The sequence below is a fragment of the Oncorhynchus nerka genome, linkage group LG15 (assembly GCF_034236695.1).
Source record: "Oncorhynchus nerka isolate Pitt River linkage group LG15, Oner_Uvic_2.0, whole genome shotgun sequence".
In the NCBI taxonomy this organism is placed as follows: domain Eukaryota; kingdom Metazoa; phylum Chordata; class Actinopteri; order Salmoniformes; family Salmonidae; genus Oncorhynchus; species Oncorhynchus nerka.
The window spans coordinates 86,357,693-86,371,050 of NC_088410.1; the positions used below are offsets into that span (position 1 = coordinate 86,357,693).

A 13,358-nucleotide genomic window follows, 5' to 3' on the forward strand; every position below is an offset into this window, starting at 1 on the left:
ACTGTCAACTGTGGGATCTTATATAGACAGATGTGTGCCTTTCCAAATCATTTTCAATCAATTGAATTTACCACAGGTGGACTCCAATTAAGTTGTAGAAACATCTCAAGGATCATCAATGGAAACAGGATGTACCTGAGCTCAATTTCGAGTCTCATAGTAAAGGGTGTGAATACTTATGTAAATAAGGTATTTCTGTTTTTTTATTTGAATATATTTGTAAAAATGTCTAAAAACCTGTCATTACAGGGTATTGTGTGTAGATTGCTGAGGATTTTATTTATTTAATCCACTTTTATTAAGGATGTAAAGTAATAACATCTGCAAAAAGTAAAGGGGTCTGAATACTTTACGAAGGCATTGTATATATGGTATGACTTTAGTCATGTAAAACTGTGAATGGAAAAGTGGTTTATGGAGCAAACGTACCTCAAAATCTGTTCAAGAAGGTATTGGGGAAACGTGTCTTTCAGTAGGCCTACAAACCATTCTGCAACACGTGTCTTTCAGTAGGCCTACAAACCATTCTGCAACACGTGTCTTTCAGTAGGCCTACAAACCATTCTGCAACACGTGTCTTTCAGTAGGCCTACAAACCATTCTGCAACACGTGTCTTTCAGTAGGCCTACAAACCATTCTGCAACACGTGTCTTTCAGTAGGCCTACAAACCATTCTGCAACACGTGTCTTTCAGTAGGCCTACAAACCATTCTGCAACACGTGTCTTTCAGTAGGCCTACAAACCATTCTGCAACACGTGTCTTTCAGTAGGCCTACAAACCATTCTGCAACACGTGTCTTTCAGTAGGCCTACAAACCATTCTGCAACACGTGTCTTTCCGTAGGCCTACAAACCATTCTGCAACACGTGTCTTTCAGTAGGCCTACAAACCATTCTGCAACACGTGTCTTTCAGTAGGCCTACAAACCATTCTGCAACATAGAAAAGCATCAGCGAACTGAATGCAACTCAGTTTTTCATTGCATATTCCAGCAGCTGTGTTCTCACAATCAAATAGGCACATTTTAAATAAAAAACACTTGATCTAATAAACAACTAGAAAAAGCATAAATAAATAATAATTACAATTATTAACAATTTAAAAAATCGACCTTCAATCAAACAAATGACAGCAGTGCACATAAAAGTACATTCTTATGACATATTCTCTATTGCCTCAGGAACAATTGTATCACCTTATGCAAAACGATCTAATGCAAAAATACACAAGGCCTACCTCTTGTGCTTTATGGCTGTACCAATAAGGCAATGTATTTTATGACTGTCCATTGAGATATAATGGGATTGAAGGTGTACTTTGTTCACTCGAATGACAACAGAAACAAACTAACTACAACCTTGCATTTTGCTTTTTGATAGGATAAGCCAGCTGTAAATGCATATGGCATTTATAATATAGGAATGTGTATATGTTATAACTATTGATTTGTATTCAATCAATTTGAATTCATAAGTATTTATCAAGAGTCAATGGGTAGTTTTCAATTGAAATGACTATTGCAGCGGGAAATAACCCCATGTTTTTACATTTTAATCACAAGGATATACTGTATAGGCCCACACCTCTTTATCTACTTTTTGTTCATTTCATTTTGTTTGTATCTTTGAGGTGAGTAATTAAGACGTCAAACCGCAAAATTACAATTCTCTATATTTTGGTAACATGTTTTATTTGAGATTTTCCTGCATGGATGTTTGATTGATTGCATATGTGTGCTCTATCTGCTGCTAATCGTAGATGAACATCATAAATGTAACAATGGCTGGCAGATGATAGGGAGAGGAAACCAAAACAATGTTGAGTGTTCTCCCTCCCCAGAGGAAGTTGCGTGGTTGTAACCTGTCTTGCAGATTAGCAAGAGATGTGGTTTTTATCTGTAATAGCAATCAAAGCACCGACAACACCTGAACTTCTTAGTGGTAAAACATGTTTAAACAGTTTCTGTTAATAGGCATTTATTTCTGCAGAAGCCATCCCTTTAAAAAAATCTCCTTTAAAAAATAAATAAATAAATTCAACAATTAAGGAAAAACATAAAAAAGGGCCTGCAAAGGTGTCATATGGTGATGAAATGTGTAAAAGAGAGAGCCAGGCGGAGCACATTACGCATTTGAAGAGATAGAAAGTAGGCTAAAAGTACTAACCCTAACCCTAAAATTCTACTACATTTTACATACAGCAGTAACCCAACCTTAGCCATAACCCTAACCCTAGATTCATGTCCACACCCAGGTTGAACCCTAACCCTAACCACAACACTAATCTTGGCATAACCTTTACCATGTCTTTATGTTAATTCCTGGCTTAGCCTTTACCCTAATTGGGCTCTCCCACCTCTGAGTTCCCAATTTAACCCCTTGTAATAACTCTTTCCAAATACTTTGGTAATAACAATGATAACTTTCTGACATACGCTACTCCACCTCTCTGGAGACATACTGTATATATTTTTTACTTGAGAGCCTCATCATAAAGAGCCTTATAAACTGGGTGGTTCGAGCCTGAATGCTGATTGGCTGACAGCCGAGGTATATCAGACCGTATACCACAGGTATGACAAAATGTTCATTTTTACTGCTCTAGTTACATGGGTAACCAGTTTATAATAGCAATAAGGAACCTCGGGCATTTGTGGTATATGGCCAATATAGCACAGCTAAGGGCTGTATCCAGGCACTCCGAGTTGCGTCGTGCGTAAGAACAGCTCTTAGCCGTGGTATATTGGTCATATATCACACCCCCTCGTGCCCTTTTGCTTAATTATATCACCATGCAACAATGTTAAAATAATGTGAATGTCTCTCCCTTCTAGTCATACCAGATAACATTGTATTATCGTCACTCAAGACGTATCTCTTTGATCAGTCCATTACTTTAACACGATGATGGTACCACAGCACTTCTGTGTGAAAAAAACTATTTGTCTCTCCGTGAGTCTGTTAGATGTGGTATAGAATACATAGGAACCCCATGCAGATAGTAATCCTACTCAATGCCTACATCACCACGCAGTCGAATCGTCATGGAGTGCTTTGCAGAGGGTAGGAAAGGAATTATGTAAAATAGATTTCTGATAATTCAATGTTTCTGGTTGTTTTTCATGCCAAAATGTCAACTATAGCACATATGATATAGAATAGTGAACAACAATGAGTCATCACAAAACAATGTATAAGTTTCACTTTTAGTGGACCTAATGAGAAGCTAAATCTACTGCACATCTACCATTCCAGTGTTTAATTGCTATATTGTATTTACTTCGCCACCAAGGCCTATTTATTGCCTTACCTCCCTTATCTCACCTCATTTGCACACATTGTATATAGACTTATTTTTCTACTGTATTATTGACTGTATGTTTGTTTACTCCATGTGTAACTCTGTGTTGTTGTATGTGTCGAACTGCTTTGCTTTATCTTGGCCAGGTCGCAGTTGTAAATGAGAACTTGTTCTCAACTAGCTTACCTGGTTAAATAAAGGTGAAATCAAATAAATCAATAAAGCAAGGAGAAGGTGGGAGTTACGCTGGGGTTTAGTACACATAGCATGTCCTACCTACTGTACCTCTCAGAAACATCAAAGAAAACAGCATTAATATGAGTGGAAGTGATCTATTTATTTGGGTGTTATGTCAAGGAAATATAATAAACCTTGAAGGACAGAATATTTTCAGTTGAAAAGAATGAGGATTATAATTTATTTACCACTCTTGGGGTGGGGATAACTAAAGAGGAACAGGAAATCATATGATTCATCACACTATCTTAAACGTGCACATGGCACAGCTGAACTACACCACATATGTCACCTGAGCTGTAGATCATATATAAGTGAGGTTTCAACATCATAGTGGTTTTCATATAGTATTAAATCCCCCCCCTGTACAGGTTCACAGACAGCCGTGCTCTTTTCTATAGCGAAAGTTATATGATGATCCTGTCTGGATTTTGGGTGCTCATCTATTTATGTGTATTCACTTGTAAAGGATTTTTAAATGCAGTGGAGGCAACTTTCGAATGCAAAAAAGGTAAAGTATGAGTTATTAATTATTAGGTGCTATTGTGTGAGTTATACTCTAATATGCAATGAATGTAGATATATCTTGAATACTTTTTCTTTACCATTGATACTATTAAAGTTACTTCTAATGTGAAATGAGTCCAATGTTAACAACAATTACAGTACAAGGACAATAATGTGAATGATATTATCAAGGTGAGATGATAAGTAGACGGAAAGGAAGATTTTGTGAGCCATGCCCTGAAAGGCAATACCAGGCAGGACCAAATCGCTCTCAGCGATGTGAACCCTGCACCGACTGCATTGAGAGTAAGTTACAATCATGTTGTAAGAAGTTACAATCAGTATTAATAGATGATGTAAACAAATGACCTGTGGACAGAAAATAGTGTCTGTATAATGATCCCACACCAAATCTTGAGTTGAATACTATGAACATTTGAACATCTGGCCATGTTCTGTGATAATCTCCACCCGGCACAGCCAGAAGAGGACTGGCCACCCCTCATAGCCTGGTTCTTCTCTAGGTTTCTTCCTAGGTTCTGGCCTTTCTAGGGAGTTTTTCCTAGCCACATGTGCTTCTACACCTGCATTGCTATGCTGTTTGGGGGTTTAGGCTGAGTTTCTGTACAGCACTTTGAGATATCAGAAGGGCTTTATAAATCAATTAGATTTGAATACAAATAATAGCCATACAATATGCCAGTGTAACCCACAGACACGTTTGTTTGTATCAATAAACTATAAAAACTTTGTTTTTTATTCAGACAGTGAATTGATATCAGAGTGCACGAAGACTTCCAATGCTATATGTCAGTGTCGTACAGGATTCATTAGAAGGAACGATGAGTCTTCGTTATGCAAGTGTGCCAAGGGGTCTGAGCTGGATACATCAGGTAAAGCTGGAGCATGTAATACTGATGATTTTGAATGGATTGATTAGTAAATGTAAATAACTGGCATTATATAATTTCTCACCTCAGGATTAATATGCCGTGAATGTAAGGAGGGATCCTTTTCCACCAAAATGGACTCTAAATGTGTGAAATGGCGAGAGTATGTAAATTAACTAGCATTTGTCAAATTTTTGCTATTTGCTAAAGTATCAAGCAATCTCCTTACATTTACAATATAATATTGGAGTTTTTGTCATCCTCTGCAATTGATTTCAAAGCCTTTTTATGGCAGTCTGACTCATGGCTGTGTGTCTGCTTGTGTCTCAGGTGTAGGAGGGGAGTGAGGATTCCGGGCAGTGTGACATCAGATGTGACCTGTCATGAGAATTCAGAGCCAGAGGGGAAGACCCTCTCCTCCACACACACCACTTCCCCATCTGGCTCCATCCAGACCATTTCTAAGTCATTGATCCAGAGCCAAAGGTCATCCCCTCATCCTGATGTCCCCACCTTAACACCAGCCCCCACTATCAAGGTGACCAAAAGTCCCAAGTTCTCAACGGCAGACTTTGGCCAAGGTAAATGCTGTTCTTGACTCTCGTCCATGACATACATTCATGTATAACTTTGTGTTACAGTTGATCATTGTATAGCTTTATATGAATAACGCCTTATTTCTGTCTTCCAGTAATGACACTCATGGGAATTGTCCTGCTGCTTACTTTTCTACTGACCACTATGACCTGCAAACTGATCACCATTCCTTGCATCAAGAACCACAAGAAGCCAGCTGTCAAAAAATGTAAGTCACACAATCGTTATGAGAAGTGTTACGTTAGTTTCTTTAGCTGTTATGTACATTGTAGTTATTTGAGCTTGATGGGCTCTTGAATCTGAAATGTCATCTGTGTGTTGTTTTGTTTGTATATTCTGACTCTATTGTTCTACCCTAGCTCAGGACTCAATGTGCCGGAGGCCAGTTGAAGAAAGTGGAGACAGCAGTTTCTCTTCCCTGGTAAAACAACCAAGTTTGGGGGAGCCATGATAGAGATACCTGGCTCTCTGTCTGTCAAACAATTCATATTGTCAAAATGTTGCTGTTATTCTCAATGCTACTCCTTTAAACCAGAAACAACTTTAAACAGTTTTCGAAAATTTTAAAATATTGTCAATATTTGTTTATCATGTATTCTGTTATTATGGAAGAGCATTTTAGACATTACTTTGTTTTCAATCTATTTGTCAACAATAGCATTATTCTTGGCTGAGCTGGGGGATCTAGATATTATTTGATTTTCACAAATGTGCGTCTGACAAAATAATGATAAATACTACTTCCTGTTCCTTCAGGTGTCTGGTTAGATTTACAGGGGAGATTATGTGAAAACAATGCTATGGTGGCAAAATAATGTTGCAACATTTTGTAAAATGTGTATTGTGTTAAATGTTGTGGTTGTTTATGTCTTTGCAAATAAACTTTTTCACATTTTGCATGATCCTAATGTCCATATGCACATTCTTAGGAGTTGAGACATTTACATAAACTAAGACCCAGCAAGAACAGAAGTATCAGGATGTATAGGGAGAAGAATCAGTACACTACAGACACTGACACTGGGTAGGGTCTTCCCCCTGTGGATAGGCTATAGGTCTGTTACTTATTTTCAATGAGAGAGATACTTCCACCCAGTCTGTATGACTTCCACTCACGTTTTCAATCGAAACCATCAAGTCAAAGACAGAGGCTGCCACCGTGAGCGAGATCTTATGTTGTTGATCACTTTTCATGTTCTGATCGGTTCCACTTTTTTTATCATCACTTTTCACATATCTCAGCAATGTTCATTACTGTGGTTGTAGTAGATATGTAGTTTTACAAAATGAAGGGATATTGTGTGCATAATAGGATGGAAAATGAGTGATGGGTGGTCAAAAACATTTCAATCTACATCAGCCACTAAGACTGATTTGGGCTTGAGGTTACCGAAAAAATAACATGTTAACCTTAACCTTTTTTCTAAATGCATTCAGCCTCAGGGTCATGATTTAAAGCCTCATCTAATAGATGGAACATTTTTAATAGCACAGGATCCCATTACTGGACTGGACTGGTTGTGAGCTCACCAAAGGACTAATGCCCCCTGGTGGCCCACACCTTCCAGTAGTAGTTAGAATTTCACCCATAGAATTAGGAATTAGAATTATCATACCTTTATGGAATTTTGAGGGATTATGACATAGGCCCTGTAACAATTTATCAGGATCTCTCTATAATTTGTAATCTTTGCAACACTGATGATGGCTCTGTTTCTGCATGTGCTTCTACCAAAACCAAAATTTACAGAAATGTGTCAAAATTCATAATCACTTTAACAGGCCAAAATGATAGAAACATAAGCAATTTGACAAAGGCTGGTTAAAATGTTGCATCACTGGCTTCATAAAAATATATCCCGTGTGCAGTAAACATGGACCAGACATATGTTGTGTAACTCCTGTAAAAAGCTTTTGTAACTCATTCCATTTTGATCAGCATAATCAACCTGTTGTATTTGCAACACTACACCTGAGTTTATAAAAAATACAGGGGAGCAACTTTGGTTTTACACATGGGGGGGACAACACGTTATTAATAATTGTTATCCAGTTGTATAAACACTCCAAACAGCCTACCCGACCACTCAGAGGCATCCTCATGGTCCTAAAGCACACCGTTTCACATTCCGATGATAAAACTGGGGGAGACAAAAATGCTATTTCAGAATGTGGGGGGAACATGTCCCACCCATCCCCAGTGAAAGTTGCGCCCCTGTACAAATATACCAGTATATGTGTAACAGTATTACTTTAGACCGTCCCCTCGCCCATACCCGGGCGCGAACCAGGGACCCTCTGCACACATCAACAACAGTCACCATTGAAGCATCGTTACCCATCGCTCCACAAAAGCCGCAGCACTTGCAAAGCAAGGGGAACCACTACTTCAAGGTCTCAGAGCAAGTGACGTCGCCGATTGAAACGCTAATTAGCGCGCACCTCTAACTAAGCTAGCCTATTCACATCCGTTACATATGTAACAAAATACCTGAGCACATCAAAAGTTAATTAAACCAGACAGTTTAATAATTTTGGGCCTAGTGGTTTGAGCGTTGGTCCAGTAACCAAAAGGTTGCTGGATCGAATCCCCGAGCTGACAAGGTAAAAATCTGAACAAGGCAGTTAACCCACTGTTCCCCAGTAGGCTGTCGTCGTAAATAAGAATTTGTTCTTAACTGACTTGCCTAGTTAAATAAAGGTTAAATAAAACATTTATAAAATAAATAAAAGTGGGTCTCCACCACTAAAGGGTAGAGTTGACCAGGTGACGTGTGATCCTAGTTGTAGGCAGCAGTGAGTGGTGTGTGCCATGGCTCTGTCGACTGAGAAGAGGACTCAATAAGGGGAACTATAGCTGTGTATGTAGCCTACGATAGTATTGTGACATTTAGGGCCCCACACAACCACCTACCTCGTTCCCTGTGGTCCTGATCTGCAGCTGACGTCACTGTGAAGAGGCGTTGTGACAGTTGTGATGTGTTCCTGTGTCTCACAACTGATGCAGTCAACATCGGTGGGTTAGGAATGAAAGAGTGACAGAGACGAGAAAGGAGGCTAATCCCCCCCCCCCCCCATTTCACCCAGTGGGCAGTTTTATACCTTAAGGTGGACATAGATTTCAGCTCATGCTAGCTCTTTCATCCACAGAATAGAAAGAAGCTAAACAAATGATTTTGCATTGCTTAAAGTTCAGCAATATCATTCATGCAAAGTAATGAGACGGTGTAAGTTTGCCTCCAGGATAATATGGTAAAGTTGTCCTCATGTATAGGCCCTCTAAAAAATAAATAAGACCAAGGACATCCAAAATCCATCAGAGTTTTTAATGAACCCAGCAACGCTGATACCAAATAAATGTTTTGTAAGAAAAAAAAAGTTAGCACATTGGGAGAAAGAGAGAGATGCTCACACATTCAGCTTATGTACCTAGGTCTACTGTCAAACTCACACCATTCATACTGTACACATCATAGATTGCTTCAGCTAGTTAAACATCACAGAAACACTTGCTTCCTAGATTGCTTACCACACACTCACGCTCCCAGACAGAGAGAGATACCTGACGTCACTGCATACAGTACATCAAATAATTGGGGGAGAAAGGAGAATGTGTTAAACATAATGGACATTCAGTACATCCATTTGACAGTCATCTGTCTTCTGTATTTTTGGACTATGGCTTTAGCAGCTGATCAACAATGCAATGATTCGTATGAGAAAGATGGCAAATGTTGTGAACTTTGTCCACCAGGTAAGACTTGCCTGTTAGAAGCATGTAAGAATATAACTGAACTAATATTTAGTTGATCTCTGACTGGCTGGCTCATAGGTACATTTGTGAAGAAGCAATGCACAGCAAGCACCACAACTGACTGTGGTGACTGCCCAGTGGGCTTCTACTCTGAGACCAATGACCTCTTTGAGGACTGTCAACCATGCCTCAAATGCCAACAAGGTAAGGGTTATGATGACAGCACAAGAGGCTGCTGAGAGGAGGACGGCTCACAATAATGACCAGAATGGAGCAAATAGAATAGAAACCATGTGTTTGATACCATTCCACTTATTACGCTCTGAAGGAAAAAGGAAACCGTACACTGCTATTGATAGTATCACCGGTCTTTAATAAGCTTACGTGTCGGCCACACCGCCTTCGTCAGAGTTTTGGGGATTTTTTGAAAGTTGCACCGTTATGTGGACCTAGCCCCTCCCACATCCGTTCTACACATCGAAGGGGGTTGGAGGCAACGGAAAAATAAATAAGTGCTACCAAATATAACAATATGCATTTCATAAATATTACAAAAGTGTATAAATAAGGTGTATTAAACACATCTGTAAAATCTCAATAAGGACATAACAAGTTTTCATTAATCATAGGGTACATCATACGAAAAATATGCTCGAATCTGGAGCAAGCCCTATTAAACAACCTGATCTCAAAACCTGAATATGAATATCTTTGCTGCAAATGTGCCATACGTCCATGCATATATATTTTACCGAAATTACACAAACCTAAAACACAACAAGGCAACTATCAAGGCAGACCAGTGGTTGCAGGAATAGGCTCAATGCTAGAGCCTTTGTCGAATTTTGTACTCTTTTATTAAATCTCATGCAATCATTGCCATCATATGTAAAATACTCTATAGACATTATAAACAAGATCTCACCAATAAAGGGTTTAAATGAAGACTGTATTTTGGTCACATTAGATGTCGAGAGTCTATATACCAGCATTCCCCATGTGCGCGCGTGTGTGTGTGGGGGGCTTGCAGCACTAGCACACTATTCGGGAGACAGAGATACTAACGAATATCCACCAACAAACTTCATTTTAGAATTGGCTGAATATGTTTTGACGTATAACTATTTCAGATGATGAATACTACCTCCAAACGAATGGAACATCGATGGGCTCTACATTCGCTCCGAGGTTTGAAGAACGTTTTGTTAATAATGTAAACGAGAATCCATTTTTGAATAAAGTCCTGAAGTGGTATCGATATATTGACAACATTTTTTGTATATGGGAAGGAATTTAAGAAGATTTGTCAGATTTTATGGCACTACTCAATGACATTGACCCTAATCTCAAATCCACTATTGAATGTGACACTCAGCGTGTTCATTATCTCGAGATGTGGATTGAGAAATCAAATGGAACCCTGTTTTACAACTCTGTACAGAAAAGAAACGGACAGAAATGCTCTATTACAGAGTGACAGCTTCCACCCTGAGCCATTAAAAAGAGGACTTCCAAGAAGCCCGTTTTTTAGACTGCGCCGTATATGCCACTGACTCCACAGAGGATTATCTAGAAACAGCAGCGGAGATGTGCATGAGGTTTCTAAGAAGAGGCTATTCCTCACAATGTGTGGATGAAGCTCATAATTTGGCATTGGAAAACACACGAGATGAACTGCTACAAAAAAAGACCCGCTAAAGCCAAAGAACACTCCGTAATGTTCACAACTACATATACTTTGAACTCACGAAAAGTGGGAGGTGTGGTCAAGAAACACTGGCATATTTTATCATCGGATCCAGTTTTGCCGGCTGAATTTAAATATCCACCACGTATTGTGTATAAGAGAGGTCGCAATTTACGCGATAAATTGGTTCATGCCAACTGCCAGCCACAAAATAAAATGAGTCAAACTCTTTTACGCCCTCTACCAAATGATAGCTATAAATGCAGAGGATGCGCACAGTGCAACAATATGATAAAGTGAGAATATTTCTGCCACCCACACACAGGAAAACGGTTCCAAATAAATGACATTATTACGTGTTCCACCACCCATGTTATTTACATTATTAAATGTCCATGTGGACTCTGTTATGTCGGTAAAACCACCCGCTCTCTCAAACAGAGAATTAGTGAACATAAAAGTTCAATCAGGAGAAACGACAGGGATGATCCAGTCGCTGTACATTTCAATGACCTGAAGCATGACATTTCTACCTTTAGATTTTGTGGCATAGAGAAAATTAAGATATCAGATAGGGGATGAGATATTAATAATACTCTGAGTAAAAGAGAATGTTTTGAGTTTTCACCCTCCAGACATTATTTTCTAAAGGACGTAATGATGAAATGCCTATGTATGTTATGTTGTGAATTTGAACATGAAATATGTGTCTCTTGTAGATTATTCAGACGTTTTTCGTATGATGTACCCTATGATTAATGAAAACTTGCTATGTCCTTATTGAGATTTTACAGACGTGTTTAATACACCTTATTTATACACGTTTGTAATATTTATGAAATGCATATTGTTATATTTGGTAGCACTTATTTATTTTTCCTTTGCCTCCAACCCCCTTCGATGTGTAGAACGGATGTGGGAGGGGCTAGGTCCACATAATGGTGCAACTTTCAAAAAATCCCCAAAACTCTGAAGAAGGCCGTAAACTTATTAATACGTAAGCTTATTAAAGATCGGTGATACTATCAAGAGCAGTGTGCGGTTTCCTTTTTCCTTCATCTTGTTCAATTGTTGCCATGCACCTGCAAATTAGATTGCTCAGATGTGCGAGTGCCTTTTGAATTTTGTTTACTTATTAAGCTCTAGCCATTACCACAAGCCCGTCCTCCCCAGTTAAGGTTCCACCAACCTCCTGTGGAGGACAGGTGACATAAACAAAACATTCTATTGGTCTAGCTCTTAAAAATCATTAGGTCCTACCCTTAGATTGTTGATCGACCCTCAAAGGTCAAAGTAACTAATAACAGGAAAGCAGTGGCTGTTGGGGCAGGCACAGAGAGAGGCTCACACTTCATTCATGTAATGGTTTGTAAATGTCTCCACTGAATTACTAGACTCTCACCTGGTAGTCTTCTTTCTCTCGTTGCTTTTCTGGGCAGTCTACACAAGAGTGTGCACCTCAACCCCAAATGCAAACTGTTCGTGTGGCTCTGGTTTCCTATGCTCAGACCACATCTTCTCAAAATGTGAAAAGGAAAATAAATGTGGCAAGGGGGAGGAACTGAAAAGGACAGGTAAGACTGTCATATGTTTTCCTTCCTCTACTACCTGTCACTGACTCCGTTTACAAATGCAGCAAAAAACAACATCATCTTAATGCTGGGAAGTGGTCAACAGGCATGTCCATACCACTGCTAACCTGAAGAATGTTTTCCATCTACAGGTTCCGGGGAGTACGCTTGGAAATGTGTCCCATGTCCTAATAACACATACTCTGACACTGAACATGGTCACTGCAAACTGCTAACACAGTAAGAACACTGTTTTGAAAAATAGCCAGATATCACTTTTAGCAGAGCTCCTCTATCATGTGAAATGTTTCTAGTGGCTCCAAAATAACTTGTAATACCTTGTCACCAACAGGTGTGGTGCACATGGACTTGATGTGATCTTCCCTGGGAACAAGACCCATAACTCAAAATGTGGCATACATGGTATGTTGGCAATTAGTCAAACAAATCACAATCCAAAGTCATTTCCAATGTATACTAAGTATATGGACACCTGCTTGTCGAAAATCTAATACCAAAATCATAGGTATTAATATGAAGTTCGTCCCCCCTTTGCTGCTATAAAAGCCTCCACTCTTCTGGGAAAGCGTTCCACTATATGTTGAAACATTGCTGCGGGGACATGCTTCTTTTCAGCCACGAGCATTAGTGAGGTCGGGCACTGATGTTGGGCGATTAGATGTGGCTCGCAGTCGGCGTTCCAATTCATCCCAAAGGTGTTCAATTGGGTTGAAGTCATGGCTTTGTGCAGACCAGTGAAGTTCTTCCACTAAGATCTCGACAAACCCTTTCTGTATGGAATCGTCTAGAAT

At 39.2% G+C, this 13,358-nt stretch overlaps 1 protein-coding gene across 2 annotated transcripts; it reads left to right on the forward strand.

The window, feature by feature from the left end:
• The first annotated feature begins 3,063 nt into the window (after nt 1-3,063).
• Nucleotides 3,064-6,436, forward strand: LOC115143772 (tumor necrosis factor receptor superfamily member 9-like). Of its 2 annotated transcripts, none has more exons than XM_029684251.2 (7): nt 3,064-4,051; nt 4,240-4,353; nt 4,812-4,940; nt 5,028-5,100; nt 5,268-5,518; nt 5,629-5,742; nt 5,899-5,988. In XM_029684251.2, coding segments are annotated over exons 1-7 (783 nt in total). In that variant the 5' UTR covers nt 3,064-3,951; the 3' UTR covers nt 5,901-5,988. The 2 variants fall into 2 exon arrangements, with proteins under 2 accessions (XP_029540111.1, XP_029540110.1); XM_029684250.2 differs by having other exon boundaries at nt 3,071-4,051; nt 5,894-6,436.
• The last annotated feature ends 6,922 nt before the right edge of the window (nt 6,437-13,358 follow it).

What these genes read in the sequence shown, in the direction of transcription:
- LOC115143772 (XM_029684250.2), top strand. Translation starts at nt 3,952, where the DNA reads ATGATGATCCTGTCTGGATTTTGGGTGCTCATCTATTTATGTGTATTC. An exon ending in AAATGTGTGAAATGGCGAGA is followed by an intron (nt 5,101 to 5,267) that starts GTATGTAAATTA and finishes CTTGTGTCTCAG; the next exon opens with GTGTAGGAGGGGAGTGAGGA. An exon ending in AACGGCAGACTTTGGCCAAG is followed by an intron (nt 5,519 to 5,628) that starts GTAAATGCTGTT and finishes TCTGTCTTCCAG; the next exon opens with TAATGACACTCATGGGAATT.